We start from the raw sequence: 27,477 nt of genomic DNA, 5'->3' as shown, positions 1-27,477 counted from the left end.
AGGCCTTCACCCCCCAGATCCCACCACAGTATGAGACGCGCGACCAAATAAACCCTACCTTGATGATGAGTTGGTGGGCCACGGCGTTCTCACTAGCCATAATTATCGTCCGCCTCTGTGGTCGGTATGTCCGCATTGAGAGATTCTTCCCTGAAGACAAGGTCATGATGATTAGTGTGTTCCCATTAACCATTCGCATGGTCCTTATCCATTTCGTCCTTATCTGGGGCACCAACAACACCCAGCTCGGACAGGTGACGACGGATGAAATAGCGAGGAGGGAAATGGGAAGCAAATTGGTTCTGGCGGCTCGGATCTTCTATGCTATATTGTGAGACAACTCTTCTCAATGGTCCAATGGCTCAGTGGTATAACTTGACTGACCACATCGATAGTATCTGGACGGCGAAACTTACCGTCTGTGAATTCCTGAAACGCGTCACGGGAATCGTCACGCGCCGCTCCATCTCTATCTTCCTACGTTTCATCCATTTCTTTCTTATATCAACCCTGGTTGCTGTTATTATTGCGACGCTAGCCGAATGCCAGCCCTTCGACCATTACTGGCAGGTCATACCAGACCCGGGGCCTAGTTGTCGGAGTGGATATGCCAACCTCATCACGATGGGTACTTGCGATGTCATCACCGATCTACTTTTGATCGCCTTCCCTGTCCCGATCATCCTCATGGCCCAAATCCCACTCAAACGCAAACTTGCCCTCACCATCCTATTCTGTCTCTCTCTGATCCTAGTCGCCATAACCTGTTATCGGGTTCCGTCGGTTATTGAACACTCTGGCTCGCAACAATACCGCTCCCTGATTGCATCATTCGAAATCCTTGCCGCCACAGCTGTCTCGAACATGGTTGTTATCGGTTCCTTCGTTCGAGATAGCGGTGTCAAGAAACTTAAGTACAAACGCGATCAAGGCTCTGCATCCGTCACCGAAAGCATGGACAACAGCACTATTCGGCGCAATACTGTCATGCACTCTCATTGGGGGAGTGATTCCGATCTCGCCACCGGCATGGGAATCAAACTTGATCCCAAACTATACTCCTCCACACCCGCAAGCACCATACCGGTCCCTGCTCCTCCCGTACCACTTCTGGTCGCCCGCACCGGCTCCATAGACCCAGCCTGGTCCTTCAACCAAGACCGCTCATCGGACGACCAGGCCTCGAGTCCAGATAGCCTTGACATCAAAGTTAGTCCGCGCGAGTATATACAAACAAACCAATCACCACGAGAAAGAGCAACTACCTCATCATCAAACCTCTCATCCCGTCGTATCTCTTTCTTCGATGTCGGCGGTCTACTCAACCAAGAAGAGCCTCAAGTCCAACCTATGCCTCGTTCCTTCACCCTCATTCCATCTCATCCATCCACAAACAATCAGGAACCGCGAAGGAATCGACGCGGGAGTCGAGCGTTCCTCGAAGATCTCGGTGTTCTACCTCGCCCAACTCTATCCACTGCACGGAGAGCATATACATCGCCAGCTGCATCGGATACTGTATCACACACTCTTCCACCTTACCGAGCTTCTCCCGTCGTCTCGCTTGATGTCGATGTCGAACTTCAAGATGTCGGGGGCCTCTTGTCCAGGAACAGGACCCCCCCATTCATGACGCATATTATTTGCATATTCCCACGCACGATCAATGAACTACATCAGTTGGTTCATTATACATGCCCTATCTTTGACTGATTGCGTTTTGATTGTTGTTTCATTTTGGATTGTCTGTTGGATTTTAATTTCCCCATACCCTCATACCCCTATTTGCGTTGGTGTTTCTGTCTATTTTTGTCCTGTATATCCCCCACAATTTGCTTAGCGCTGGCGTCGGAGGTGTTCTTACTATCTATCTGCCCATATCTATTTACTCAGGCGCGAAGGCAACCTTAGCGGAACGCTTTCCTCTACTGATCGATGGCTTGATTTTGTACACCAACCCTTATTTATCTACTACAACGAAGTCACGAGACCAAATGCATAACAATAAGAACTGAACTTGAAATATCGACATTCAATGTATTCATCTAGCTGAAGTAGCAAAACACGGGGATAGAGATTACTATGTGAAGAAAAGAAAAAAAAGAAACAATTCACATAATCAGATCAGAACAACCAGTTCCCCCGCCGCCTCACCCCACGTGAATGTTGGAGAAACTTCGCCTGTACGCCGTGCTGCCCATAATACAACAAGGGGGAACCAACTTTTTTTGTTTTGCATGTTTGATGAGCAGAAAGAGAACTCCGTGTCCGATCCTGCGGCCCTTTTCCGGTACGGAGGTGCTTTGTTGTGTTTGTTTGTGTTTGTGCTTGCGGTCGTTCGTTGGGCTGGGTTGAGTAGAGCTTGGCGAGCGAGGGAAGGACCGTATTGGAAAGGACTTGATGCGCAGATGGGTATGGTGTGGTATGGTATGGACTCCACCGCCCGCCTCTATTGAGGTCCATCGTGGGGCCAGAGGAGAGAAGGATAAACGGAGGACAGAAAAAAAAAACAGACAGACAGACCAATCCGTTGGAGATAAGGAAAAGCTTCCCACCTCGCCCCCGAGAAATCGGTCTTTATCAATCGTGTTCCCTCCTTAGATAACCCAGCGATAACTGGCATACCGACCAGCAGTTTCAGACTTGCGAATAATCTTCACAACCTGTCCACGTCGCAGACCAAGATACCTAGAAACAGGATCAGAGACCTGCATACGCGGAAGCTGAGACTCCTTCAGACGATAGCGCTCCAGGAGACGCGCCTTCTCCTCAGGACTGAGAAGGACGTGCTTGGGGACCAGCTCGTGGCGCGTAATGTTGACCAGCAGATCCTGTTCCTGGAAGTGCTCACAGATGTGGTTGGGAAGACTGGAGAGCAGACGGACGGCGGAGGGCGAGATCGGGGTTTGCGTGATGAAGATTCCGGTGTGATAGTTGCTTTCGCCAACGATGTGGTTGAAGGCGCGCACTTGCTTGGTTCCGACGCCTGAGGCGTCTGGGCAGAAGTCGACGTAGACTGTGCCGCAGTCGGGTGTGGGGTTTGGGTTCGACTTGGTTTTGAGGGTGTATTTCATTTCCATGATTTTGGTGGGGCGGGCTTGGATTTTCATCTTGTTGCGGCTGTGGTGGTGGTGTTAGTTTTGGAGGTTCTTTTTTTTTCTTCTTTCTCTGTTTTGTTTCCGAAGGCCTTGTACTGCTGCGGAACCGCGATTGGCGAGCTAGAAAGCTCCCAGTCTGCATCTCACAGCAATTCCAGCCAGAACAAGAGTATAAGTTCATATCTAGGACGTGGGAAGTGCGTACTCGGGGTATCCCATGGGGTCTGAGTATTTCTGGCGGAATTCGTCTAGTGAGATCGCCAGCTCGTCGTCGGAGACTTCGTAGCCCTATTGCAACGAGGAATGATAGGTTAGTTTACCATTCGGGTGCTTTCTCATTTATGCGAAAGTAATCAAGGCATTGTGTCCAGGCGCGATTGCCAAACTCACTCGATCTGCGAGCATCTCATAGACAGTCCGGAAGGTGCGCCAAAGCCGAGTGGTTTCCTTCTCAGCCTCCTGGCTGTGCGCAGACACGTCTCCGTCCATGATTGTGAGGTGCAGCTGCTCAATTAATTGAAATAAAGAAGGTGCTTGCGCCGAGCAGTGCAAGTTGCAACCAATGTCAAAGTAAAAGTGAAGGTGAAGTGAGGTCGAATCGAAAAATCGGCGGGAACTTTCTGCCGGGAAAGCGGAGAAACCAACGGAACCGTTGGATTTCCACTCAACTTGAACTTGTCAAGACGGCGATTCCGACTCTCCTCCTTTTTCCCCCTCGTGGGTTTCTTCAATTCTCTTGATTCTTTTCTCTCTGTCTCTATCCCCCACTTTCTCTCTTTTTAATTGTTCCTTGTTCTCTGTTCGCAATGGCTTCCCCTGCCCCCGTGGCGGTTAAGCCCACCAAGCCCGATGAGGAGGCCTACAAGATTAGCCTCGCTCAGGCCGAGAAGGAGCACACTGCTGCTCAGGAGAAGCTGGTACGATCCATTGATTCCTTTCCTCCTGTTTGATTTGGGGGGAACATTGCATTGCATTGCGTCCCGCCAATCTGTCCCCTCCCGAGGCGATCGCTGCTGCGACTCCACTGCTTTTTCTTGTGTCCATAACTAACCACGTGCGCAAATAGAACCAAATCAAGTCCAAGTTGGACAACGCCAAGCCCAACAACCAGGACTCACCAACCGTCAAGAAGCAGCAGGAACTCCGCGCTGAGCTGTCTACCATCCGTCAAAAGCAGTCCGGCTTCAAGTCCTCCCGTTCCAGCACCCAGGAGAAGATCAATGCCATCGAATCCACCCTCAAGGCCCGCATTGCGGAGCAGAACAACTCCCGCGGCAAGATGGCCTTCAAGAACGTCGATGAGATTGACCGTGAGATCGCCAAGCTCGAGAAGCAGGTCGACTCTGGTACCCTCCGTCTGGTCGACGAGCGCAAGGCTCTGGGCGATATCTCCAACATGCGCAAGCAGCGCAAGGGCTTCGCCGGTCTGGAAGAGGCCCAGAAGGGTATCGATGACCTGAAGGCTCAAATTTCTGCCCTGCGCAAGACCCTCGACAACCCCGAGGCCAAGGCTCTCAGCGACAAGTACTCCGAGATTCAAAAGGAGCTCGACACCATCAAGGCCGAGCAGGACGGCGTCTACAAGAACCTCAACTCGCTCCGTGACGAACGCACCAAGCTCCGTAACGACCAACAGGCCAAGTACGTCGCCATCAAGGAGATCAAGGACGCCTACTACAAGGCCCGTCGTGCCTACAAGGAGTATGAGGATGAGGCTTGGCGCCAGCGCCGTGAGCGCCAGAAGGTCGAGCGCGACGCTTTCGAGCGCGAGAAGCGCAAGAAGGTTGCTGATAAGAAGCTCGAGGAGGCTTCTGCTCTTGCCTACGCTGATGAGATCCTGACTGCTCAGGGTCTGATCCGTCACTTTGACCCCGCCTATGACTTTGCTTCTCTGGGTCTTGATGACAAGAAGGTTGAGGGAAGTAACTTCCGTGCCGGTGTTGGCCGTACCGTTGATGACTCTGCCCTGAAGGGCATGAAGGTCGTCCGCAAGGACGAGGAGGAGGACTACTTCGCTGGTACTGGTGGCAAGAAGGGCAAGAAGGGTAAGAAGGGTGGTGCTGCCGCTGGTGGTGCTGAGGCTGCTGGCAAGTTCAACATGAACGTTGGTGTCATCGAGGACTTCGCCAAGGTCAAGATCGACCCTCCCATGAACCAGGCCGCTGTCCCTGCTTCCGTTGAACAGCTGGCTGCCAAGATTACCGAGTGGAAGAAGAACCAGGCCAGCAAGACTGAGGAGGTGAGTAATATGTCGCGCCCAAGCGTCTCCGGTCGTCCCATGTTTGGAACATTTACTAACAACCCACACAGAACATCAAGAAGGCCAAGGAGGAGATTGCCCGCCTGGAGGAGGAGGAGGCCAAGATCGAGGCCAACGGCCGTGCCACCGACGCCGCGAAGAAGCCCGCGCAGGCTAACGGTGCCCCCACCGCCGAGGCCGAGCTGGCCCAGGAGCAGGATGGTGCTGCTGATGCAGCTGATGAGCTGAAGAAGGCTTCGCTGGAGGATAAGGAATAAGTATTTCTTTTCTTTTAATTTGGGGTTTATTCATCAAAGTGTTCCAAAGTGTCGATGAGTGAAGTTGAGTGAAATGTGCATTTCTCTTGCATTTTCCTACGTACATCTGAGCAGTCTAGCATTTGTCTAGCATTCTTATTGGTTTGATTTTTATCTTGGCTCGTGTGCATTATAATTTGCGTTCAAGTTTATATATGGACAGTGTTACCAAAAGTCCGAATCGATACCTCCTTGCTGGTGAGATCTTTGTATATTCCGGGCATGTAAAGATAACCTTAGTACTAAAATCCGAGTCAATCACCTGCACCTCAGGCTCCTGCCAGGAGCCTTCCTGTAGCTTCCCCAAGGCCATCTTCTGGTGGTATTAACCTTGGAATCTATACCCTTAATTTGCCCACTCCGAGTCGGTTCCGTGTTCTGCAAGACCACCTAGTTTTGGAGAAGGAAAAAGAAGTATCTCTGCGCAGAAACAAATTGCTTTCCAGTCATCTTTCAATTCTATATGTAATATCAATCATTTTCACTGAAATACCACGGGCTCGATCAATTCCTTCTCTTGTCACAACGGCTTCCATTGATACCAGTACTTGGTATGCTTCATAAAGGGTCTTCGACCAATTAAGCATGGTCCAAAGCCGCAGAGGGGGGGGAGAATGCATTAATACCTTTGGTATAGTATATTGGGATCGCATCACGTTGCAAACATAGACCTACTAGTAGTTTTCCAAAATTTGAATGTCCATGGCCAGGTGATTGATCATCATCTCGTCTCCACGCCTTCAACCCTTACAACAATGATGTGGACTTGAATTACTTGACTCGTGACAGGTAAAATGGGTCGATAAGTATCATTATGCTAAATTACACGAACCATTCATCTATTCAAAAACTTGAAAGACTCCTTGGGCGCGAGTTATCGTCCGCCATACCTAGGTACACGTGACACTACAAATCCGGCGATGTTTCTAGTAATTCAACTTGGATGTCACTTGTCATGTAGAAACTTCAAGTTTTTCCCGAGGTCTGTGGCTATTCATTTCGAATAGTCCTCTAAATAAATAATTTCAAGTTTTCCAAGGTTCAATTTCATGAATCCAGAATATGATAGCCTAGATGCAGGCAGTGTATACCTCGGAACCCCGCCCCGCCACGGTGCTGCGCCACAAGCCTTCCCGAACCGCGCGTTCTACAAAAACGTAGTCTACATTTTATGGCTCGACCTTCTTGGCCCTTGGCTTTCCCCCCAACATCCCTCCTTGACGATTTCCCTTTCTCTCTCCTGACTCACTCTTAACCTCACCCTTCCTCTTACACATCCCCATCAATACACGTCACAGCCATATCGGCACATCCACATCCACAATCCCCATAGCTGCCACGCCCGGATCCACTTCCACAAGGCTCTAACATGTCTTACAACAAGCCGGTTCGTTCACCCACACTAGTTCCCCTCAGATCCTATCCACAGACCAAACTATATCCACGACCTTAAGCATCCTTCTAACATCCTTCACAGACCAGTCCGCCCCCTTCCTACCAAGCCCCGGCTTACTCCGGCAACTTCCATCAGAACGCGCTGAATCCCAGTCCCGGCCCCGGCGCCGCAGGCGATTATTACGGCGGCCAACAGCAACAGGTTGGATACTACCAGCAGCAACAAGGGTATCCGCAGCAAGGCTACGGCGGTGGTTATCCTCAACAACAGCCGGGGGGTTACTACGGTGGTCAGAGCCCGATGCAATACCCCCAACAGCAATATCCTCAACCAGGATACCCGCCTCAGCAGTACCAAGACGATCGCGGCCGTCACAGCGGGGGTGGATCCGGTGCTGGTGGGATTTGCGCTGGTATCATGGCTGCAATGGCATGCTGTTGTTGCTTGGACATTTTGTTCTAGAGGACTTGGTTGGAGTGCACTGCTTTCTTGATCCGATCGACCCTTCCGATACGCAAGTTATGCAATTGGCACGTACCTTTCGCCCCTGGGAGACAAAAATCCCCTCCCTTCAGATCCAACGACCGAGATGAAGGGAAGATGGGGTTGACGCGCAGAACGCGTCCTATACGACTTTCATTTTTCTCTATTGGCGTTTCCGAGAGCTCGGCTGGGGACTTTTTTGGTATCTTTGGGATGGGCCTGGTGGGGTTCTGCTCTCTTTTCTTGTCTTTCTTTTGTTTCCGCGCTCGTACATACTATTCCCTGCTTTCTATCTTCTATCATCCGGCGCAAGAACAGGATGCGGAGTTGGCCTTTGTTTATGCGCTCTCAAATCCTTCTGTATAATCCTCAATTCACTCTTTCTACCACACCACTACGGGTCTATTGTAAAAACATCAGTTACTGCGAATCCAAAAGAAAAAAAAAGTATGTGGCTGAAAATAGTTCGTGATATACACCTGGGCAGCATTTGGCTCATTAATAAACATAACGCATGGCGGAAGTAGGCAGCATAAATAGCGCCCACAATAGAATATAGCAAAGAAAGGGTATCGCAATGCAAAACTCGAAGAAAATAAACATCAAGAAATTCAACCCATAAAATCAACCAACCCATTCCTATCAACTCCTTCATCGATACCGACCCCCCTGCGAACTCCCACCCCCATAAGCAAGCGGATCAACAGACCGATACCCCCTCCCACCCCTCCTAGACGGCTCAGAAGAAGAAACCCCCGAAGACTCCTCCTCAAGAACCTCAACAAAATCCCTCCCATCCGAAGTCGTCGTGCCAGTCACCGACTCCTCAACAATAACCTGATCATGCGATGGCGGTCGTCGATAACTCCTCGGTCGACCACCGCGATCCTCAACAACCTCGATCACATCGCTACGCCGGGACGAACCACCGCGACGACTGCGAACGACGACTTCTTCGTCAATGGATGACGAGCCTCCGCCCATGCCCCCGCCTCGCGCTATACCGCCCGGATTAAGGGCGAGGAAGGTTAGGTAGAGGACTATTATTACGCCGCCGACGCTGCCAAGGACGATTCCTGCTACTGTGCCGGGTGGTGGACCGGTTGTGAGGCCGCCGTATGAGGCGGGGATTGAGACGGTTGTGTAGCGGGATGTTAGGTCGCTGGAGATGAAGGTTGTGCGTTTTTGGAGGGTTGTGTTTGTTTGTAGGGAGGGGGAGGTTGTTGTTTGCGAGTGGGAGGGGGAAGTTTAGGTCTTCCATTGTGAGTGTATGTGTGGGTATGGTGTGGTTGTGGATGTTGTTGGGGTCAGCGGGACATGGATTCAAGCTGTGTGAGAATTTTGAAGAAGAGAGGTGAGAGTGGAAGTGAAAATGAGAGTGAGAGAGGAGGTGTCATACGGAGTACACAAGAAGGCTGGACGCGGTGGCTGGGGATCGGCGGAGTGGAGCCGCGTTATCGGTGGGTCTCCTCTAGTGTATAAGGTTGACTCTATGTATTCTATCCTACTTTAAAATTAAAGAAAAAACACTGATTTGATCTGAAATAATTCATCTGTTTTTTTACTATGAGCTAATCGAACTGGAAAATATTTTCCAGTCTACAGGAGGAATAGAAACTAATCACCAACCAATGTCGTGCCCATGCCTAATAAGCGCCACGACGAGAATGATACTTAGGCTGATCCACAGACTCGATCTCACCCAAAGAAGTAAGAACAGGAGTAGTATGAACCAATTCAAAAGATTCAAGTTTCGCACCATCCTCCTCCTGTGCCCACAGGCTCAACGCCAGCCAGTTGGTACCACGGTAGTTCAGAATACCCTCAGGAACGGGGAAACTGGTCTGCGGGCCAATATTGTTGACATACTTGCCATACTGGTATCCATTAACATACAGCTGAGCCCGATAAGCAGCCGGGGGTGTGGTATTGTTTCCGAAGTTGAAATACAGCGGAACATCCCAACCCTTAGGCAGATCCAGATCAAAGCTTGTACTGTAGAATTGAATACCAGGCTTCGACAGACCAGTGAACGGACTGCCAGAACTCCATTTCTGGGTAGGCGGCTGAGGCTGGTGGAAGCCCTGGCGCTCGGCGTAGAGACCACCCTCGTTCAACGGGCCTCGCACGGTATCCTGGTAATCCTCGCCGCCCAGGTTGCCAGTCAACTTCCAGGTGATTGCGCTGGCGGAGTGGCCGTCGAGGCCGTAGGCGAGAATTCCACGAGGGTTTTTCATTCCTTCTTGGCCGACGGTCCAGTTCTCGTCTAGGCCCATGTTGTCGATGACCACGGTGATTACGTAGGATTTACCTGACTTGAGGTTTGGCAGAGTGTAGGTAGCATTGGAATCTGAGGCTGCGTCGATTCCAACTGCGGAGCCTACGTATGTCTCATTAATCCACACCGAGCTCCCAGATGCCGATCCTCCTTGCGTGTGCAGGAATATGTCCTTCTCATTGCCGTTGGCGACAAAGTGTCCACGGTAAATGAGTGCTCCTGTGTGGAAGCCGTAGTCGGAAGAGTATAGAGACTTGGGAGTCTTGAGAGGATTGGCACTGTTGTTGGTATAGGCGTGGTCGGCAGAAGTCCAGGTAGAATCGTCGTAAGTGTTCTTGACTTCCGGGAGGGTATCGATAGACTTCCACTTCAGGCTCTTCAGAGTAGGGAGCTTGATGTTGGGCACAGAGTACTTCACGCTGGTAGTCCAGATGCCATTCTTATCGACCTTGACGTGGGACTTCTCGCCGTTGATCACCAGGTTCTTGGCCTTTGATGGGGCGCCGATCACCTCAATTGGGGTGGTAGCATTGAAATCGGCCGTGATGTGGAGATCACTTCCATCAAGGTAGGCGGTTCGTACGAGATAGCCAGCTTTGACGATAATAGATGAGGCAGTGTTCTTCTGGGTGCTGTATCCGGGGCCTTGCCTGATGCAGGAAGCTGAGGAACCCAGTAGTTGTAGGCAGAGTTTCGGTCTAACAACAGTCAGTTGTCGAGTCCACTTTAATGTTTGGAGCTGTACATACCGAGGAGTAGGATCTTTAGCTCGCCAACCTCGACAATCCGGCGGGTGGAAGATACATCCCAGCCAATGACGACGGCATTGCCCTTCTTCTTGGTGGTGATACCTGACGACGAGCCCTCAACAACCGAAGCCGAAGTCTTACCGGAGACCGCAAGCTCGTGGTGCTCGCCAGGGCCACCATACAACACAAGAACCTTCTCATTGCCGAACTTCTTCCATGTGAAAACTTCAGCAGTTGAGTATAAAATGTTCGTACCAGCAACATCGTAGTCCACAACGTGGATCTTCGAATCGCGACCGCTCAGCGTCAGGCTACCCCCAAGTTGGGGAATAGTCAGGTCTCCAGCACTGGTGGGAACCTTGAGCTTGTAGTCAACGGAGCTGGGGGAAGAGTAGTTTGCATGTCGAACCACGAAGAAAGACGATGCAGTGCTGTTACTTCCGAGCAATGGCGTGACAGTGAGGTCGGCGGTGTTCGTATAGGTAGCATTTGTGGCATTGCCGGGGGTCGCAACCAAGTACGATGGAGAAACCTTGGCGAAGTTTCCGAGAAGCTTCAATTCGCTATACTTTTCACGCGTCACATTGCGGGACTCGGAGATGGGGGAGCCATAATCATAGGATGTGTATCCACCGGGGTGACCCAAGTTACCCCAGTTAGTACCGCCGAATGTCTGTTGCTGTCAGTATCTCTAAAGCAAAGGTGACTATGCATCTTTCGTAATCTATCACGTACCATATAAAGATTCAGGAAAGCAACACCGAAGCTAAAGTCATTCTTGTAAAATACTCTCTCGAATTCGTGATTGACAAGCGCGGCGCAGGCATCGAAGCCGTTACCTCCCCAGGGATCGAAGGCACCGCCTTGGAACTATAAAACGTAAGTTTTTGACCAGAGTAACTTGAAAGTCTGTACATACCTCAACTAGAGAGTACGGGGTCGAAGGGCTTTGTTCCAGATGAGACTCGCGGAAGTTGGTAGGCAGAGCATTGTCAGGCCACACGCTCGGATTGGCACAATCGAATCCTAGGGGATAACTGTCATGTCCGTAGATGTCGACCTCACCTTCACCAGTTCCAGGGGCATTGTGACCACCAGCATAGGCATCATTGCTAATCAAAGGAACCACAATTCCGGCCTTGTGGGCCTGATCCTCAACATATTGCATGTAAGGAGCATCGGGGAAGTTGTCCACTCCGCAGCAAGCGCCAGAGTATTCATTCTCGGGCTGGTAGAGAATGACTGGTCCTCCCTCCGTGATCTGGGCTTTGGCAATGGTGGCAGCAATGTTTGAAACGTAACTATAGGCTCAAGTAAGTCACCCATCCATAAATTCGTGTCCGACTGCGAGGGCTTTATTACTTATCGGTAGCCTTCAAGTAGGCCTCGTCACTAGTTCGTAGGGTGCCATTTACTCGCTGCAGCCAACCGGGAAAGCCTCCACCAGAAGCCTCCGCATTAATGTAAGGCCCAGGTCGTGCAAGAAGGTAGATACCAGCCTCCTTGGCAGCCGCGAAGAATGGCTCGAGATCGAAGATTCCATCCGCACGGTAGTGACCTGGTTTACCCTCTAGAAGAGCCCAGTCGATATAGATTGAGACACCATTGAAGCCGAGAGCTTTGATCTTCTGAAGGATATCAATCCACAGAGATGCAACGGGGAGACTAGAGAAGAGAAGTGTGAGAATGAATTATTTGGGAGAATCTCAATTGCTGCAGCCAAGTACCTACCGGAAGGGATGGACTTCACCGCTGAACACCATCAACCTCTCACCATTGATGAAAAGGGAGTGTTCATCCCAGGTGACCTGCAGGATAAACAACCACAGTCAGCAAATAGGTTTCCCCAGTCTCAAGCATACAATCAAACGGCTGAACCACGCACATATTTCTGCAACAGAGCTCGCTTCACGGGATCCGGATGCTCAGTAATTGTAAACCCATCAAGCTTACTGACTCAAAGCAGCACCAGCAGCCTGCGCAGCCAGTGCAGCTATAGCCAACGTAGACGAGAGCTTCATGGTTCAATTGGACGGTGAACACACACGCGCAGTAACTTGAACGAGAGCTGGGAACTTGAAATCAAAAAGCTCTCCCCTGGCATGCAGGTAGGCAGGGATCAACGCGGATTCATATATTGGCCAATTCCCGGGGTGGCATGCCACTCGAATCCACGATTGAAATATCGTCATCGACAGGGGCAGCGGGGGATTTCGGTCATAGCTCCGTTGCATAGAGGTACATGCACCTCGCCTGATGGCCCCAAGTGGTGTGGTGGAGATATTGCTTGTCCAGGAAGGCGGGCCGATGATCCTCTCCCCGCGCGCCTCCTGCGGGGGTGATTGTGGAGGTCCACCGCAATTTTTCCGTTTTTTGCAGATGGATGTGGGATTGAGATAGTTGTACATTAACTGGATGTTGAGAGTATGTGTGATAATAAATTATAGTTCAGCTTGAATTGCATTCTGAGTTGTATAGAGAGAGAGAGTACTTGTAGATAGTCAGTTCCTGCTCGTAGTAACTAGGGCTCCAGTCCTTTGCCAGGGTCTTCGGGAAAACTAATGCCGATGTATAATAGTAATTTCCCCCGGACCGACCGGATGTTGAAGGTAGAGCTTGTAATTAACATCTCGTTTAAACTGAAGCAAATTAATTGCGGGGTCCAAGAGTATGAATTTAACCGGGTTATTTCACTGCCGACGATTCCCCGAGGCCGGGCTGGTAGGGCATTATACGATGCAGATCGCTCAAGCTTGGCTGTGATCATCCGATACGACCTCAAGGTCCTACCTTTGAATGGGGAGGGAAGTTTATTTAATGCTTGAAACGGTAAATTTCCAGTTTGCTTTTATTTAGTACAGTCGGTGAGCCAATGCTTCCTAATAAATTCAACCCAATCACGTCTTATAGTCCAGATCCAGTTCATATTTTGCCTTTTAACTTAGTTGGCGCTTAAACCGTTGTGTTGGTGCGGTCCTCCTCATCGCCAGCCTTGGTGTAGGTCTCACGGGCATCAGTGTGGTCCTGCTCGACTTCGCCCAGTTGCTCACTCTCGGCCTGCAGCGCTTTGTCCTCGGCGCCAGCGGTAGACTCAATGGGAGTCGCAGTCGCGGGGCTCTGGTTGCTTGATTTCAATGTGGCATTGATGAGGGGGGTGTCACTGTTGAAGATACGGAGAAGCATGGCGCGTCGGTCCTCCTTGGGAAGCATGAGGTTGAGGGAGTGCAGCGATCGCCAAAGAGGCAGCACCATTCGCTCGCTGTTAGTTCATGTTAGCAAATAACTTTGGTGAAAAGGAATAGAGCCGAGAGAATAACTTACGTGAGGCCATCTTCCTTGCCAGTGGGCTCAACACGCAAAATGCTGCAACCCATGGGGATGTCCTTGACTTGCTCGCCAATCTCACCCAGGTTCTTCCAGCCCTCGTCATTGACCTTGGGGAACATTTCGACCAGAAGCTTGCGCAGGGTCTCGCGCTTGGTCAGAGTGACAGAGCGGGAAGTGCCAATCCAGGGCTCGATGATGTTCAGACCATCGGTTTGGATACGCCAACGGCAAACGTTCTCGCGCTGAGCGTCTTGCTTGACGAACATCTTCACACCGCAGTGCACGAACTTCATACCGGAGCCTTCATTTTGTTGGAGAATGTCGCGAGCGAGAGCGCTGGTGTAGTAAACAGTGCGTGTGGGGTTGCCCTCGGCATTGCGGACCATGAAACGGTCCTTCGGGAATCGCTCCGACAGCTCGAAGAATTTGTAGATAGGCTCTAACTCTTCGTGGTTGGGGATCAGGTACTTGTAAGGCTCCTCTTGGTGAACCTTCTTCTTCAAAACCTTAGCCGATGCAGCGGGAGCAGATGAGGCAGGGGTGTTGCTGTCTGAGGTCTCAACGGCCTGAGCTTCCACTGCACCCGCGGGCTTGTGGATGGGACGGTCTCCGAGAAGAATTTCCTCGCCATTGTCCAGCTTCACCTTCTTAGCAGGGATCTCTGCCTCGAAGTCATCCGCAGCGCGCTTGGCAGGCGAGCCAGGGTCAGCCGCGTCGAGGGTAACGGAGTATGGGGGTTGGTGGCTGGACTCGGCAACAGTCGCGTTCTTTGCGACCTCCTTGGCAGCTTCCTGGTCAGGGGCAACGAGGTCGTCCAGAGCATCCAGCTTCTTGTAGGAGTCGATGTCGCCCTTCTTGCGGGCATCCAGCTCGTCAGCGAGAGCCGCCACTGAAGCCTTGGGGATGACATCGGCAACGTTCTCTGGCTTGGCGCGAATCTCCTGGGTCTTCTCGAGGACAGTGATGAAGAAACCACCGGTGTCCTGGTGGTGAGGATAGACACGCATGCAGCGCTCGAGAGGGAGATCACTGTCGGATTCGGGGGCGAACATGCCCTTGGCAATTCGGGCCAGACCGTCGATTCCTTCCTTCTCCTTGTGCTCCTCGACATCCTTCCAGCTGTTCCAGATACGGCCCTCGCGGTCCATAACCTTCCAGTCACGCATTCCGGGGGCTCGCTTCAGACCAGCCAGCTCGGCGCTGCAGTCAATGATCTTAACATTGACGGATCCACCGCAGCGCTCAATGGCAGATGCGACAACGGCTTCATTCTCAACAGGGTTCATACTGCAGGTGGAGTAGACCACACGACCACCGACCTTAAGCATCTGAAGGGCACGGACCAGAATCCGGGCCTGGGTAACGTAGAGTCCAAGCGCATTGGCAGGGTTCCAGTCCTTCCAGACGGAAACGTTCTTGCGGGGAGTTCCGTCACCAGAGCAGGGGACATCGGCAAGAATACGGTCGAACTTGAGGTATCGGTTCATCTGGGGCTTGCCCTCAGCAGCGGGTGCTGGGGGAGAGCTTGATGGAGGGGTACATGGTAGCGTCGTGGTTGGTGACGATCAGGTTAGGCGAGCTGAGACGCTTCATCTGGTGGATAAGCATGTGCGCGCGCTTGTAGTCGCTGTCATTGCAGATCAGCAGGCCAGTAGTTCGGCCATCGTCGCTCAATCCCTCCGGCCCAAAAGGCTCGGGGCCAATAGCGCCCTCGCGCGCCTTTTGGGAAGCGTCCTGGATGGTCTCCTCCTCACCAGCGTGAAGCAGCTCCATCAATTGAGCGGACTTGCTGCCAGGAGCAGCACACATATCCAGAACAGTCATGCCGGGGCGCGCGTCGATCAGAAGAGGGGGGATCATGCTAACGACCTCCTGACGACTGATGTTTCCAACCTCGGTCTCAGCGACGAGGAACTTCTGGAAGGAGGAGAAGGGGGCGAAGCGGCGAATGATTTGCTTCGGGGTGGTCATGGCCCAGGCAAGCTGGTCGGGGTACCACTCAACGGGACGAGGGGGCTCGACGAATTCGCCCTCATATTTGATTGCGGTAATCTGGGGAACGTAGAAGTCCTTGAGACGTTCCTGGACAGCAAGCGCGTGTCTATAATACAGCAATGCGACAGTTAGAATGATACTAGAGAGGCAAGAAATGAAATTCGCAGCGCGATGGGGGACGCGCAAATTTGCGCCAACTCACCCACGAGAGCCGGTGAATCGGAAGCTGTTGGGCAGATCCCGACGGATTGCGGCCCAGAAATCATCCTTCTCGGCCTCTGAGACTATACCCAGCTCATTGTAGTATCGCTCAAGCTTCTCGTTGGTCCTGGCGATCTCGGACCAGTTGGTGCGACCACCGCCGCCGCCTCGGCCACCGCGATTAAACTGCAAAGAGGATGTCAGTCAATACTCGGGGGGAATATTCCAATTGCATCGGAATATCTGCGCATACCTTCTTGCCGCCGCGTTTACCCATTGTGTGTATAGTTCTGCGGAACATCCACGCAAGTCAAACTCGACTTTCAAAAAAGCCGGATAAGTTTTGAATGACTAAGCAAGGAGTGGGGCAACTGAGTCATCCTCATTGGTCCGCTGAGGCTTGATCTATAGAGATTGCCTCCACATCAAAATGACCTCGGAATCTACATGAAAAGAACTGGAAAATGAATATCCTTTATTTGAATAACAATTGAGGCAGCTTTCGAATATTTGGACACACTCCTCAGCCAGGAATTATACTGATATTTGGATAGGGAGATAGGAGAAGATACAGATCATGAGAGAGAGTGGCGCTACGTTTATTGAAGATGTCACGCAGGTGGAGGAACTTCGCGATTTCCGTGCTTAAATACGATTTCAGGCCTGCTAGTCTTGCTGGGTATGTCAAGTTCTGCAGATGAATTTCATCGGATGCCGCGTATACTCAGTACCGTGTTAAGAACTGCTCTCGTAGTCTACGAGTACTTTCAGTGGCACGTATTAGCGTATATATCTGAAGCCAACTTAGGCCAAGATAAGCCAGCGGACATATTGACTCATGAAATCAATAATTATCCGTTACTACACATTATGCCCTACTACCTACACAATTGGAACAGAAATATAGAAATTCAGAGTATACTACATGATCTCACTAGGATATCGCAGACTGAGCACATACTATCTTACATTTGCCCATGTGCTACTGCGGTGGTTAATTGAACCCTAAACTAGCCCCCATGTTTTGATCCTTTGTGACTCAAGCTGTCAAAAAGCATTTATGAAGACCTGATAAAGTCTCAATACACGCGGTTGATGCGAGCGTTGTGGCGACGGAGGTGCGAAGCCTGTCGGCGCTGCACCGTGGCAGAGATGGTAAGATCTTCAGAGATGCCAGCAGTGCACTGTGTTCCCTCAGCCACGCTCTGAGAAGCGTCCCATTCTCCATTGGCACAGCGTTGGAAAGCGGAACCACCATTGCAATACCAGTATCCCTCCTGGCTACACGACCCACTGAGAACACCGGAGGTGGAGGTAGAGGCAGAGGTGCTAGCAGTTGAAGTGGAGCTAGCGACAGCAACGACTTGCGAGACTGCCTCCGTAGAGCCAGCGGGAGCAGAATCCGCCACACTGGCCACAGCAGCGGCTGTGGCAGCAGCAGCAGTAGTAGTCTCAACAGCAGCAGCTTCGGTGGAAGCTGAGGTCGATGAAGCTGCGGCAGCAGTAGCAGTAGCAGCGCCACCGGCGGTGTAAAGCGTGGGACCAGGGATATCATAAGTGCTGAGAGTGTTCCAAATATCAACAAAAATACCCGGGTCACTGGCCTTGTAGAGGCAGTTCCAAGAGTTCCACTGGGGCTGGCAGTGCCACTGCCTGTCACATTCAGGTTGATGCACTGGGGGTAGTTCTGGGCACCGTCGGTGTTCTCAGCACTGTGAAGTGCGATAATTTCGTGACGGAGGACGTAGTTGCCAGCCTCGATATCAGATGGGATAGTCATGGTCCGGCTAAAGCTATCCTCGATGAGCTTATCGCTAGCCCAGGTTCCAGGGATGGCAGTCTCGCTGATGAGTCCGCCAGCATCAATCTTGAAGAACTCCAGTGTGGTCTTATCCACATCTGCGCAGTCGCCATCGCATTTGGCGAGGTAGGTAATCACTGGGCCATGATGGTCATCTGGCCAAGTGTTCCAGGTCATCTTCACGGAGCCACCGGGGGCAACCGGTGCAGAGAGTGCTGCAGGAGCTGAACCCCGATGACAGACGATGTCAGATGAATCGTACGCACTCGGAGCAACGAAACCGTCATCGGTGGCAGTGGTGGACCACGCAATGATCTCGGGAGGATCGGATTCATAGTAATAGGTATCGATCAGATATCCGCCGTAAGTAGTGCCATCGACGTCAATGCTCGTAACGTAGCCGTGGCTTGCGACCAGCGCAGCCGAGGCGAGAAGCAAACCTGCGGTTTTCGACAAAGACATGTTGAGAAGGAGCGATGATATCCGCAAATAGATATAAAGCTGGGGAAAGAATGTAAGAGACTTCAGTCAATGAAGCTCGAGAAAAAGAAGTGAAGTGAAGGAAAGTGAGAATGTCTCAGCCGGAGTTCTACCACGAAGTAGAAAATGGCAGGAGACCTGCCTCTTAAATGCCTGAGGAGGCTCTCTTCTTCCTTTATTCCTTCATCTCGGTAGTCATGAGCCTTGTGAGTAGCTCAAACACGCCTTTGGGGTCGGTTATTCGAGTCATCCAATAATAATTCAGCGGTCGAAAATGTGGATATCCTGCAGCCCCTAGTTAGAATAACAAAGCGACAACTCCGATCAAGTCACTATAAGGCGCATTGAGGGGCGGTTCATTCTTCATGATGTTCTTCTTTGGCGTGTTTCACCATTGTATGTATCCCGTGCTTAGCTTGGATTTAACAACCACGTCGGCTCCATCTGGCCCTTCATGTAAAAATAGGCGTAGGACACCATTGTTCGCCGAAGCTGTACCACAGGTCCTCATTGTACTTTTGGACAATCGATCGCCGGCCCAGTTTGTTTCCGCCAAGATGTGATTCAATTTTTGAGCAAACAAATTTGGCGCGCGGCCTGAGGTGGCGCTATGCAAGTTCATAGCACATGGCGGGAGATATGAAACACGCCAGCGGTTAAGCGAGATCGGCGACCGGAACTCCTCCACCGTTTGTGATCGGAGCTTAGCAGGCATCTCGGCAGTTTGAAACTGAGATGTATGAGATGATGCCGATTTTAATTAAGAATAATTACGATTTGTGGGGTATCGAAAAATTCATTACGGGATTTTGGGGGATGGCTGCCGAAGACGGGTGCTAGTACTAGTAGTATGTAAGGGGTTGGGTTAGCGCGATTTTCGAGTTGATAGATTCATGCATGCGCATTACGTCGGGAATTTTACGGGGGTCGCCTCGGAAAAATGCACTGAGGATTGGAACAAAAGTTGGTATCTGAGCGACTAACGGGCCCAGGGCGCTCTTCTAAAACTTGAACCTTGCCAGTTCTCGTCCATGTTTGCGCCCTCCCATCGACTCGGAATGCATATAAAGTACATTCGAGGCCTTTCGTCGTCCAACCCACTTTTAACTCTACAATTCAAGATTATGAAATGACCACCCGGGCAGATACATGAATAATGGACTGGTATGAAATGCTCGCCCCGTTATCTATAACCCTTTCCAGCTACTTTCGCCTTGGCGTCAAATGAGATCTTGATTATCATTAATTGCTGTGATCTACTACTAGTGGTAGCTGTGAGCTACTAGTATTGGCTCTTTGGTCAGAGGAGCTCGGTCATGATGCTACTCGGTTGAACTGTTGTTTGAAGATCTGGCGAATAAGACCGGGGCTGGGAAGTGAGAAATCCTTCGCACTGCACACTGAAGATATACTCAGATTGAGGCTTATCAAGCCACAAAACACCTTTTATCCGATCGAGGATTTCTTGGGCACTCTCAATATGTAGAGAACCGGCGGTTGTGGTCGCCTTCTTCGAGAACCACTCATATTTTGATGTTCCTGTTGAAGCCACCATCCCAATTGCAATGAGCCAGAAGTCGAGCGACGCGGGTTCGTGCGATGTGTGATTCCGTTGCTCCAAATTCTCTATGAGTTTGGCAACCATCGCATTGAGCATTACCTCGTGAGGGTAATAAATTGGCCCTTGGACAATGAACAAATAGAGAATTATGGCATATCGGATGCACTCGGCGGTTGGTGGTAGTTCAGATATCGAGGCACCCGCAGTTGAAAGGAGAAGGCGATGCACGACGAAGCATGTGAGATCGTGAAGTTGTGTGTTTGTGAACGGACCCTGGTTGGCCCTTTGAAAGATATGGTGCAGCCGCACAAAAACATTCATCACTTCATTACTTCCCTCCATATCGAGATTTTCATCCAAGTCGTTGTAAATGAAAGTGGGTTCAATTTGCCATTCTGGGATGGGGGGGATGCCATCTCCGATTCCAAAGTCATCTTGGGTCCCAAATTGCGGGTGGCCCATGATGAGCATTGACACCCTGTGCGGGAATGAGTATATAGAAATTTGGAGTGTTGTGAGAATACTGACCAACTGATCATTCTTGCTGTTAGTGGACTAGTCTGTCTCACCGAGCTAATGCCTCCCCTTAAGGTGACAAGTCGTTTCACGCCCTCGATATGCATTTGACTGATCTCATGGTTTCCTTTGCCAAACTAAAAAATCCCAACATATCAGCGTGAAGGCCTGTGAGGTAATGACGCGTACATGGATCCCTGAATGTTATAATCTTACCTCTATTGTTGCCAATGTAATCACGGAGTTCATGGTGCCGTCTTGAACGGCCAGAGACGTATCCTCAATCTTACGCCGTAATAGGGCTACAGAGTCAGCCATCAGAATTTCAGAACTTCGAAATCCCTTCTGCGCCGCTCGCTCTTCATCAAGACATGCTGTCTGTAATGAGACATGGAATAATGCAGGGTCGCCCAGGGCAAGTGGCCACCATGAGATGAGGAATGGATTTGAGGTCGCTTCGAGGTCAAGAGGATAATATTGAAATGCTATTTTGTGATGGACTGAACAAATAAGTTTTACTCCGCTTGCAATGGGCGATTGAAATTGGGACCTACAGCTATAAATGAGGCGTTGGATCTGCTCCCGAGGAAGTCTCGTTGGCGGATACGAGTCAAAGGGGTCAAGGGATCCAAATCTATACCCCGATAATGACACAGCTCCAATCGGGGGTGCTATTGACGATGGAATGTTGGTCCCGGTAGCTACCGGTGTCGTGGAGGGTTCATTCGCATAGACACAAAGGACTTTGCGTTTGACACATCTTGAGCAACACGGTAACCGGAGATCACAGCTGTGTTTCAACTTCGCACATGCAGCACAAGATCGCCGAAGTGTTTGTCGCATTCTGAAAGAGTCGCTAGATGAGGAGTTTGGGGAGAGATGTATGTCAATGGTGCCACCCCTAGGGCGGCGGGGGCATCCGATTACGCGAGTCAATGCGAGTCAGAACGCTTCGAATATAATCCTAGGCAGATTTCCCAAATAGGACTAGACTCCGATATCCTTATTTCGGGGGTTTCAGTGATGACAAATCGATATCCAAGCCAATAGCCCTACTCGTAGTGAAAAAAAGTCATCAGGCTCATTTCGATGAACTTGTCTTGTCACAGTAATGGCCGAAATAATATTTCCAGATATCAATTGGTACGTATGATCAAAGTGGAGGTATATTTAAAGTTTTCTTAAATGCCCCATAGTCCCAGAGCTTCCCATCTCTCCAGAATCCTTCGACCAGTGGATCTTGAGCTGGTTTGCCGTCAATGGAAACATCATTTAGCCACCCCCAGTGACACTTTTCTTTCATGCCTCTGATTTTCCAATCATTCATGTTCTCTCCGGGGGATTTGTTGAAAAGTGGCAGAGTATCCAGAAGAATCGCGTCGTGGGCCAGACAAACCAGAACATTGTCATCCTGGTCCAGAGCTTGCATTTTCAAAACTGAGGATTTGGCAATTTCGTAATCTTTGTAGACCGTGGGATACTCACTGGCCATTTTGTACCATGGTGTTGTCCGGGCATCGGCTTCATTAGTCGCATTGGGGTGATTAGATCTAAGGGAACATGGACACTTAATTGGTGCCTTGCGCCGACGAAGAAGCCCTTCCTGAAGATGATCTGGTAGGGGTTTATCAGGCGATGGCCGGAAGTCACCTGCAAAATGGCAGATATCTCCACCCAGAAATACAAATGTAGCCTCTCTCTCCCCAGAGGATGGTGTCGTACGGGCCAACGCTGAAATATGGCCCGGGCAGTGGCCTGGAGAATCGAGCAGATATAAGGAGCCGTCTCCAAAATAGTCATGGGCCGGAAATCCGCCAATAGTAAGACCATCATCAAACTTAATTTCAACCAGACTTCTGTTTTCAAAGTCGGTCGCTAGAACAGGGGATTCTGGGTTCTCGGGATAGCCTGGCAAAAGACCTGCTGCCGCGAACCCAGCTCCAACTGTGATGGTGGTTGATGGTGGGAATGGTGCCATATTACCACAATGATCATAGTGATAATGAGACCAGATACAGGAGTCTTACAAAAGGTCATTAATACGGTGTTCTCAATTTTTTAAGATGTTATACTGCACGTACCAATCTCATTCAGTTGAACTCCGCCGTCGGTGAGAACATCAGCAACATCCTTATCAATCCTCATTCCTGTCATCACACTATCGATACCAAAGACCCGTTGGACGGCGGGGAAAGATTCCAATAATCTTTGCGGGTGCCGAGGTCAAACATCACCTTCTTTCCAAGACGTTCATTTTCAATGAGAAAGGCAAAATCATAAAAGGAAAATGTTTCATGACCGGCAACCACTGGATCAACGAAGACGTTTGCGATGCCAGTTAAATATGTCGTAGTGTCAAGTAACTTGACGCGTACAGTGTGATCTGAATCAGGGATGACCACCATATTGATTTCGGAAAATAATTGATTGACTCGGGAAATACGGATTGGAAAGATCCTTTTGGGGATTCAGGCTCACAGACTACTCCCGATGTTGGGTGCAAGCTCGTTTCTTAAGTATGCCGAGCCCCGTCTGCCGTTAGAGTCACTTAAAGAAAATACCATCCTCAGTTTGCGCCGCGGGCAGTCGGTAACAGGGAAAGGGTGGGCTCGGCATTTGCAATGCCAGCATCCCAAACGCTTTGCCGAGAACCGAGCAGAAAGTTTGGCGGGGTAGCTTTCACCAATCAATAATTTACAAATATGAGGCGACGCACCATGATCATGAGCTTTCATAATACTCAATAAATAATTTTCAATTCTTCTTCCCGGACTTGAAGCCGACTCCGAAGACTCAAAATTCAACTCTACAATGAACATCATTGCTGCAGCTGAGGTGACCAAATGCGTCTTTACAAAAGAAACAATGGGGACGTTTAGCGGCGACGTTTCCCTTCAACGACTTTTCAAAGATGAGAATCTTTCTATACTCGATGTCAAGTTTTCTCCATGTTCTCGAACCTACTGGCACCGCCATGAAAACGGCCAGCTTCTTGAGATAACCAAGGGATCGGGATGGGTATGCGACAAAGGAGAAGAGCCTCGGAAAGTAGAAGCGGGTGATATTGTCTGGTGTCCACCTGGGACAGTTCATTGGCACGGAGCAGATAGCGCAGATTCTATGGTCCATCGTGCAATTACTTATGGGACTGTGGAATGGTACAATCCAGTCTCCGAGGATTCACCGAAGGAGGCGCATCCATCAGTTTAGAGCGTTCTACGGACTGTTGGTTTCAAGCTGTGACTTTCCTTTCCCTTGATTCCCAAGGAAGATATTCACAAATTGTTTAACTTTATGATTCATCTCTCGTATTAATTTAAATGAGTGGTGTAAGATGGAAGTCCAGAATTTCGACATCTCTTGCAACTTGTAGTTTGCAGTGGAATGCGGTCTTCTTTTACAGAAAAGTCTTAACAGAAGTAGTTGGCAGAGGTAGAATGATTGGATTCAATATTTGGTTCACTCTGGAGGTATAGCCGCGTAATTGGAGAATTCAAACAGTTCAAAAAAATTGTGGCCCTCCAAAAAAAGTAAGCTGGCCCACTCCTCATCAATCGCCGTATATTCGTCAGGTGTCTCCCGTTCAAACTCCTCAAACTCCCCTATTAGATCCATGTGGGTACACATGGCTGAGGGAAATGGAAAGAGCTCCTCCAAATGCTGGTGGGGTGTGTGTAATATGCCGTCTCCAGGGAGACCAGACGCACCTGTTTCCTGCAGGTATCGCTCTACCGACGCCTGGACCTCTTTTTCTAGTCGCTGGATTTTTGTCAGGACCATCTCAGAACCACCATATTTTGGTTGCATGCTTTTCATAATCGAGCAAAGGATTTCAATCTCCTCCTTGCGAATGGATTTCTTTTTCGTCGATTGCGGCTGGTAGTATAGCTGTGGAAGGGATGCAACCATGCAGAAAAATCCGTTTATCGGAAGCAGACAACATGCTTGTTCCCTATAGTGGATCTCCTCATAGAGACGGGATATACATGATGCTGCTATTAGTGATCTTGAAGATGGACATCTTTGTCGACTTATCTCGCTTTGGAGAAGATGTAAAAGGATTATTGCAGCGAAATACTTGATAAACAGTTCACAAACCGGCCGACTGAAAGCTTTTCTACTACCATCTGCATTGTAGAGTTGAAGCTCATCGGGTAGTTCTTTTACCCAGTTGCATAGTGCCTGGGTAAGCCTCAGTGCTTCCTGGGCGGAACAGTTTGCCTTTCCAGATGCAGTTCTGCGATATCTCCAAGAATTCTCGATAGCATGGTGGCGTGAATAAATACTTTGATTTGTATGTTTGGCTTCTCGAAATCGCCCAACTCCAATGGACGAACGTCTGCATACTTCAGGCTCAGGGCCGGTGGACGGCCCCAGCATGCGACTTGGAGCTTATCTCCATTCTGTGTGGTTTCAAAACGTTATTCCAGTCTGACAGTTTAAAAGAGGGTACGAGGTAAACAAACATGTAAGTTCCAGAATATTGCTCGGAGCTGACCTGAGGCGGGTTTGCCGGTGTATGTCGACTCCCTATGAAGACCCATCTGAATCGCAAGTCTGGAGGCGACTCCAGTCCAGTACCATGGACCATCCAAACTGATCTTATCCGGTGGCTTCACGCTCCAACATGACAAAAGACACATTGCCTTCAGTGTTGCCAGCTTGTCAGGCTCGTAATTTAGATAAATGAGGGACTTGACTTTTTCATATAATGAATAGGCGAGTTGAAGATTACCGGTTTGACGCATCACCAAGCTACCGGCAAGACAAACTGCTTGCTGTAGTAGGAGAGATGCATGGGGTGTTGAGACATCATCTCGAGTCACAATCGGATAGTTATGAAAGACATGCTCAAAATACGCGTCAATCAACGCTCTTCGTAGCGGCGGGGTAGGAAGAACCGTTGCCTCTGTAGCAGCCAGGACCGCTTCTTTGATGCGTATTGAAGGTGACAACCAGCCCTCTGGAACTGTCAAAGGCGATGGATTGTCGTATGCCAGGACAGAATGGTCGGCGATGAAACCAGTATGCTGTTCTGGTTGGCTTTGATCTCCATTTGGCGCGTTTTCACATTGCACTGTCAACGTGCAGGGTGATTGGGATTTAGCAACTGGAGCTTCGTGGTTGTTTATTGATTGATAAATTGCTGACGTCGAAGAACAATGCTTTGAACGGATTCGCTTTAGGCGTTTGGCGGTCCGGGGTCTTCAAATATGACGTTGAGCAACTATCCACGACTTTGAGCAGTTCAGTTTAACCCACATGCACTGATGACCGAATCTGAGACAATTACTACATGTGCTACCTCCGCTTTCTTCCAAATTGCATTTAACCTAGGCGGACTTGGTCATTTTCAGTCATTGAGAGAATGGGGTGGGGGCAACACGAAGGCAATGAGAAAACATACCTTCCGCCCATGGCACTGAGTACAGACCGTATGTGCTCTTTCCCGGGAAGACTGGAATTCATCTCAAAGCTGATGCGTCTTTGAAGATAGACGAAGGCGATGCTACGCAGGATATATGAGATGGCATGAATAGTGGTGAATGAGAGAGAGGTGAAGGTCAGGTGACCTTAACAGTGGATGAACTATTAAAACAATGCGGGGTAGTTTCCGGGGCTGGCCGTCGTACTTCTAAACAAAAAATCATAATCAAGTGCGAAGGCAGTGCGAAGGCAACTTTAGGCATACTCGTAGAGATGTATCCTACCGACCGCCAGAAATGACACTTATTTTAAGGAATCATACTGCTAGTATTATTTTGGCACATAATTCCCAAGACATTATCGTGAGTACACCTGGGCAGGTTTGTATTTATAGCAAGAAGCTGCACCAATCTTGGACACAAACTATTATTATACCTACTACTACCAAGGGGAATTGACTTCTAATATTTTTCTATCCATATACCATTCATTAAAATACCTGGGGCTCTGGGCACTGCAATTCCCTCGAGGCCGATCATTCAGGTCTGAGTTTCAAACAAAAAATTCATAGATAGTTCTAAGACGCATTCTGATTTTTGCCCAGGTGTACGGCAATTCTTGTCGGCAATCGCACTGAATAACCTTGGAACCTTGCTAGACAAAGTTGTGGAGAATATTTCAATTCAATGAATTATTCTGCTGACAGGAAACATGAAAATTGGTAGCAGGAAAGAAATTGAGTACCGATGGTGCCCGCGGTGACGATGCGGCTGCCGAGCCTTCGGCTAACATGCTTCGGTTAACCTGGGGCTACAGCCAATGCCGATACCCGGGGACTAACATCCAAATCCCCTCCTACCATCCGGATAACGTCTCACTTAACTAGCAAGTAATGCCGGAGGATCATACATTAACTATACCGAGATAGAGATACCGACCTCTCATCCACGAGTGGGAAATAGCCTCGGTCCTTTCCACATAATCCCAACTAGTACATTCAGCGGCAAGTTCAAATTTCATATATAACGCCGTATCTTCCAAGTTCAAGTTGCTACCGATACTACCATTGTCACCCAAATCGCTATCTATATAAAAACTTATCTTAAGCCATGGCCCAATTACCCTCTGAAAAAGTTATTCTTGGAGCGCAAATGTCGAAGGAGTTTCTTGGGGAAGAACTCTTGACCAAATTAAGAGCAAATACTGTAAGCTGCTTTACAATTGACACAATCCTCTTCTTTGTGATAACTAACTGGAAGTCAAGAGCGACGATATTTTCACAAGAACTAGTCAGGAATACATTGCGGAAGTTTGCTTTTCAAGCTATGCCCGCCCAGGCCTAAAATTCCGCGAGAGGTCCTTGATGAATATCGCCATGCTTACTGCCCTAAATCGAGGCCCCGAGCTGAGAATTCATGTTTCCGCGGCACTCCATAATGGCCTGAGTGAAGAAGAAATTTGTGAGGCATGCAGACATGCTATGATTTATTGTGGAGTTCCTGCGGGTCGAGATGCACTTGCAATTGCGAGTGAGGTTGTTGCTGTAGTCAAGGGCAAGCCGAAAGTTTAGTCTAAGCCCAAGTTCTCCAGAAATAGAGAGGTAGTGATA

General features: G+C 49.7%; 14 protein-coding genes across 14 annotated transcripts; 5 read left to right on the top strand and 9 right to left on the bottom strand.

The window, feature by feature from the left end:
* Window positions 1-29: 29 nt before the first annotated feature.
* Window positions 30-1,713, top strand: N7509_007537 (putative integral membrane protein Pth11-like; the record flags this gene model as incomplete). The annotated part of the gene is made up of 2 exons (XM_056632174.1): window positions 30-331; window positions 396-1,713. Coding segments are annotated over 2 exons (1,620 nt in total), but the record flags the coding sequence as incomplete, so codon positions are not given.
* An 884-nt stretch (window positions 1,714-2,597) lies between these two features.
* On the bottom strand, window positions 2,598-3,587 carry N7509_007536 (DNA-directed RNA polymerase core subunit RPB5; the record flags this gene model as incomplete). Its single annotated transcript, XM_056632173.1, has 3 exons — window positions 2,598-3,120; window positions 3,304-3,386; window positions 3,489-3,587. 3 exons carry the CDS (start codon window positions 3,585-3,587, stop codon window positions 2,598-2,600), a joined length of 705 nt encoding a protein of 234 aa, XP_056487724.1.
* Window positions 3,588-3,904: 317 nt separating this feature from the next.
* bfr1 (putative nuclear segregation protein (Bfr1)) lies at window positions 3,905-5,615 on the top strand (the record flags this gene model as incomplete). Its single annotated transcript, XM_056632172.1, has 3 exons — window positions 3,905-4,015; window positions 4,165-5,337; window positions 5,409-5,615. 3 exons carry the CDS (start codon window positions 3,905-3,907, stop codon window positions 5,613-5,615), a joined length of 1,491 nt encoding a protein of 496 aa, XP_056487723.1.
* Window positions 5,616-7,023: 1,408 nt separating this feature from the next.
* Window positions 7,024-7,512, top strand: N7509_007534 (uncharacterized protein; the record flags this gene model as incomplete). The annotated part of the gene is made up of 2 exons (XM_056632171.1): window positions 7,024-7,041; window positions 7,132-7,512. The coding sequence occupies 2 exons, from the start codon at window positions 7,024-7,026 to the stop codon at window positions 7,510-7,512; spliced, it is 399 nt and encodes a 132-aa protein (XP_056487722.1).
* Window positions 7,513-8,184: 672 nt separating this feature from the next.
* Window positions 8,185-9,177, bottom strand: N7509_007533 (uncharacterized protein; the record flags this gene model as incomplete). Its single annotated transcript, XM_056632170.1, has 2 exons — window positions 8,185-8,695; window positions 9,152-9,177. The coding sequence occupies 2 exons, from the start codon at window positions 9,175-9,177 to the stop codon at window positions 8,185-8,187; spliced, it is 537 nt and encodes a 178-aa protein (XP_056487721.1).
* A 2-nt stretch (window positions 9,178-9,179) lies between these two features.
* N7509_007532 (glycoside hydrolase family 35 protein) lies at window positions 9,180-12,581 on the bottom strand (the record flags this gene model as incomplete). The annotated part of the gene is made up of 8 exons (XM_056632169.1): window positions 9,180-10,509; window positions 10,557-11,233; window positions 11,296-11,430; window positions 11,480-11,861; window positions 11,923-12,225; window positions 12,292-12,368; window positions 12,423-12,466; window positions 12,518-12,581. The coding sequence occupies 8 exons, from the start codon at window positions 12,579-12,581 to the stop codon at window positions 9,180-9,182; spliced, it is 3,012 nt and encodes a 1,003-aa protein (XP_056487720.1).
* A 931-nt stretch (window positions 12,582-13,512) lies between these two features.
* Window positions 13,513-16,360, bottom strand: N7509_007531 (tRNA (cytosine-C5-)-methyltransferase; the record flags this gene model as incomplete). The annotated part of the gene is made up of 5 exons (XM_056632168.1): window positions 13,513-13,819; window positions 13,882-15,374; window positions 15,451-15,988; window positions 16,085-16,269; window positions 16,337-16,360. The coding sequence occupies 5 exons, from the start codon at window positions 16,358-16,360 to the stop codon at window positions 13,513-13,515; spliced, it is 2,547 nt and encodes an 848-aa protein (XP_056487719.1).
* An 802-nt stretch (window positions 16,361-17,162) lies between these two features.
* Window positions 17,163-18,346, bottom strand: N7509_007530 (lytic polysaccharide monooxygenase auxiliary activity family 9 protein; the record flags this gene model as incomplete). The annotated part of the gene is made up of 2 exons (XM_056632167.1): window positions 17,163-17,682; window positions 17,760-18,346. 2 exons carry the CDS (start codon window positions 18,344-18,346, stop codon window positions 17,163-17,165), a joined length of 1,107 nt encoding a protein of 368 aa, XP_056487718.1.
* A 1,318-nt stretch (window positions 18,347-19,664) lies between these two features.
* N7509_007529 (Zn(II)2Cys6 transcription factor) lies at window positions 19,665-21,284 on the bottom strand (the record flags this gene model as incomplete). The annotated part of the gene is made up of 3 exons (XM_056632166.1): window positions 19,665-20,403; window positions 20,454-20,578; window positions 20,658-21,284. The coding sequence occupies 3 exons, from the start codon at window positions 21,282-21,284 to the stop codon at window positions 19,665-19,667; spliced, it is 1,491 nt and encodes a 496-aa protein (XP_056487717.1).
* Window positions 21,285-21,594: 310 nt separating this feature from the next.
* On the bottom strand, window positions 21,595-22,846 carry N7509_007528 (MBL fold metallo-hydrolase; the record flags this gene model as incomplete). The annotated part of the gene is made up of 3 exons (XM_056632165.1): window positions 21,595-22,463; window positions 22,523-22,571; window positions 22,610-22,846. The coding sequence occupies 3 exons, from the start codon at window positions 22,844-22,846 to the stop codon at window positions 21,595-21,597; spliced, it is 1,155 nt and encodes a 384-aa protein (XP_056487716.1).
* Window positions 22,847-23,252: 406 nt separating this feature from the next.
* N7509_007527 (cupin domain-containing protein) lies at window positions 23,253-23,651 on the top strand (the record flags this gene model as incomplete). Its single annotated transcript, XM_056632164.1, has 1 exon — window positions 23,253-23,651. The coding sequence occupies one exon, from the start codon at window positions 23,253-23,255 to the stop codon at window positions 23,649-23,651; it is 399 nt and encodes a 132-aa protein (XP_056487715.1).
* Window positions 23,652-23,900: 249 nt separating this feature from the next.
* On the bottom strand, window positions 23,901-24,350 carry N7509_007526 (uncharacterized protein; the record flags this gene model as incomplete). Its single annotated transcript, XM_056632163.1, has 1 exon — window positions 23,901-24,350. One exon carries the CDS (start codon window positions 24,348-24,350, stop codon window positions 23,901-23,903), a length of 450 nt encoding a protein of 149 aa, XP_056487714.1.
* Window positions 24,351-24,880: 530 nt separating this feature from the next.
* Window positions 24,881-25,859, bottom strand: N7509_007525 (fungal specific transcription factor domain-containing protein; the record flags this gene model as incomplete). Its single annotated transcript, XM_056632162.1, has 2 exons — window positions 24,881-25,646; window positions 25,849-25,859. The coding sequence occupies 2 exons, from the start codon at window positions 25,857-25,859 to the stop codon at window positions 24,881-24,883; spliced, it is 777 nt and encodes a 258-aa protein (XP_056487713.1).
* A 1,118-nt stretch (window positions 25,860-26,977) lies between these two features.
* Window positions 26,978-27,438, top strand: N7509_007524 (Carboxymuconolactone decarboxylase; the record flags this gene model as incomplete). Its single annotated transcript, XM_056632161.1, has 2 exons — window positions 26,978-27,073; window positions 27,133-27,438. 2 exons carry the CDS (start codon window positions 26,978-26,980, stop codon window positions 27,436-27,438), a joined length of 402 nt encoding a protein of 133 aa, XP_056487712.1.
* Window positions 27,439-27,477: the final 39 nt, after the last annotated feature.

Source organism: Penicillium cosmopolitanum, assembly GCF_028827165.1.
Source record: "Penicillium cosmopolitanum strain IBT 29677 chromosome Unknown utg000008l:1.0-4398992.0:1.0-4402845.0, whole genome shotgun sequence".
In the NCBI taxonomy this organism is placed as follows: domain Eukaryota; kingdom Fungi; phylum Ascomycota; class Eurotiomycetes; order Eurotiales; family Aspergillaceae; genus Penicillium; species Penicillium cosmopolitanum.
Note: the sequence above shows the minus strand (reverse complement) of the source record. Positions and strands in the feature narration are given on the sequence as shown.